Source organism: Solanum stenotomum, chromosome 1, assembly GCF_019186545.1.
Source record: "Solanum stenotomum isolate F172 chromosome 1, ASM1918654v1, whole genome shotgun sequence".
Classification (NCBI taxonomy): domain Eukaryota; kingdom Viridiplantae; phylum Streptophyta; class Magnoliopsida; order Solanales; family Solanaceae; genus Solanum; species Solanum stenotomum.
This window is the reverse complement of record NC_064282.1, coordinates 4342273-4344760: the sequence shown is the minus strand read 5'-3', so window position 1 is coordinate 4344760 and position 2488 is coordinate 4342273. Positions and strand designations below refer to the sequence as shown.

General features: G+C 38.4%; 1 protein-coding gene across 1 annotated transcript in view; it reads right to left on the bottom strand.

The window, feature by feature from the left end:
* Positions 1 to 465, bottom strand: part of LOC125850899 (protein STRICTOSIDINE SYNTHASE-LIKE 10-like) — a 1202-nt gene extending 737 nt beyond the window's left edge. Inside the window, exons 1-2 of the mRNA XM_049530733.1 lie at positions 191 to 465; positions 3 to 91 (exon numbers count right to left, since the gene is read on the bottom strand). Of these exons, the coding sequence (XP_049386690.1) occupies positions 3 to 91; positions 191 to 396 (295 nt within the window). The 5' untranslated portion in view covers positions 397 to 465. The remainder of the gene's footprint in view (positions 1 to 2; positions 92 to 190) is intronic.
* Positions 466 to 2488: the final 2023 nt, after the last annotated feature.

Sequence of the window (2488 nt, the reverse complement as noted above, 5' to 3'; positions counted from 1 at the left end):
ACCAGTTTTGTAGTAAAATCCAAGGCCAAATGGTCTTCCACATATTTGTTGTAATTCTGGGCCATTTTTTCCATCACATTTTGCCTTGGTCCTGAAGAGGAACAGTATAGGGAAAACAAAAGAATATCAAACTTTGAGTATGCAAATAGATGAAGGGGGAGTTTACTCTTCTTTAATGTGAAATTTTTACCTATTTGGTGATGTAACAGCAAAATCAGTGAAGCCAACTTTTGGACCTTGATATTTGACTATTCTGCCATCTGCAATACCTGTGTAAGGTCCGCCACCTTTTCTATCGAAAGCAGCAGCCTCAGGGCCTATGGTTCGTAATGGAAGTTGGAGCTTGCTAAATGCAGGAAATCGACACCCAGCCATGCTGGGAGAAACATTTAGCATGATCCAAATCTGGACCAACAATACTGTTTTTCTAATTGAGACTGTTTCCGTCTTTCTGGTGTACTCAGTAAAACGATATGCTGTTGATACTTATACTAGTAATTGCCCACCGCCCCTAGCATGTTAAAGAAAATAGATCGGGTCTAACTTAATCTCTAGTTGACCCAAACACCCTCCCCCCTCCCTCCCTCCCCGCCAGATTTGATTAGATGTTGCTCAACATTGAATAAACCAAGAATTAGGGATAAGTCTACCTCTCTAATATCATATTAAAGAAAAGATCGTGGGTTAGCTCGATGTTGGTCCAAGATCATATAAGGAGACAGCTCCTTTCCTCAACCAATATGAGACAATCAATCACAACAATGACAAATCTTACAATGAGTTTGCTGATTCGACATATAAAGTGTTATGGAGTGAAAACCTATATATGTAAAATAAACAAGTACAGATAGGGTTATGTACATTTCCAAATTCGGGATTTTAACGAAGAAATCACAACATCAAAACTCTTAATCTGCCACCGATCAAGAGCCTCTTATCTACTAGCTTCCCTCTCTTTTCAAGTTGACAATGGGGGACGTGGGGTGGGGTGGGTGGGGTGGGGGTGGGCGGCTATNGACAATGGGGGACGTGGGGTGGGGTGGGGGTGGGCGGCTATTGAAAGAAAATTTCAATGTCAAACCTCAGTGTTCACCTAGCCATATAATTAGCTAGCTTCAGCTACAAAGACTTTCCCAAGTTAAGTAACTAATCCTATTTACCTGCTGAACCATTTCAATAACTAAACTAGATGAGATGAATTGTTATGATATTTCAAATCATTCATGGCACCAAAACATTTTAAATTTTTTCTAAAAAAAACTGTAGTTGTTTCATCAATAGTCCAGCAGATGCCTCCGACAATTGTGTATAATATTTTCATTGGTTTCAAGAAACTGTAGTTTTTTCATCATTATGATTCAAACTAGACCTGCCAACAAGTGTGATTCCTATTCCAATAGGTGAGTAGAAATGTCAAAAGTACTCAGGGTGAAAAGAAAAACTAAAATTTTGTAAACATTAACCAACTGGGAATTGATATTACATGGAAAATGTAAAATTTTATTAGTAAGAAATTACTTTTGTAAGTTCAAGATCACTGTGCACATAGTACAGATGATAAGTTGTATCTGCAGCATTTTTATTTGGTGTAGGTAGTACCCTAAATGCTCTATATATCATAAAGCTTATTATTGAAAAGCGGAAAACATCAAACTGTGTAAACTCCGGCAAAGTTCCGGTCTATAGACCCAACATAAGCTCTGTAAACACCAATGAAGTTTTGGTCTAAAGATCCAACATAAAGCTTGCCTTTATATTCTTCAACTAAAGTAATCCCAAGAGGAGTATCATTACATTGAGCTGTGAATGACGCGTTTCCACAACCTTTCCCAACTGATTGATCCTTTGTCCTATCGAATATGTGATATTTTGTTTCGTGTTGGCAATAACCTCCCAAAAGTCCCCCAACACAGTCCTCCTTATGTTATCTGGAATTCCTTCAAACTTTCTGAAAACATCGGATGAATTTGCTTTTGGACCTTTGAGCCAAAACCTCCGAATTCTTTGAGCAATATATTCTGTGATCAAGACATATGAACTATCCTTGCTGAGTGACAACCCTACTGGCCCTGAAAGTCCAGTTAGCAATAATGTGACTTGGTTTGTTCTTATATCATACTTGAACAATCTCCCTGATGTATCTCTGCTTTCAACTATTGTTGTCCTGTCGCTGCCAAGTAGTTTTAAATTCAGTTAGTTCACCTCGTTTTGCATATTANGCTCCTGCATCTACAAATTAAATGACTCCGGTTTTTTGGTCAATGTTTAGTGCATCGAGAAAGCCAAAACGAGTACCCTCAAAGCTAGTAACAAGTTGTGTAGCAAGTCCTCCAGTTGGTCCAACCACCAAAATTCCATAATATGCATCAACTGTGTAGAGGTCAACAGTTTTTCTGTAAAACTCAAGCCCCAACGGGTTCCCACATATTCGTTATGAATTTAGGTCGTTTGTGCCATCACATCTGTCCTAAAAGTGGATAAAATAATT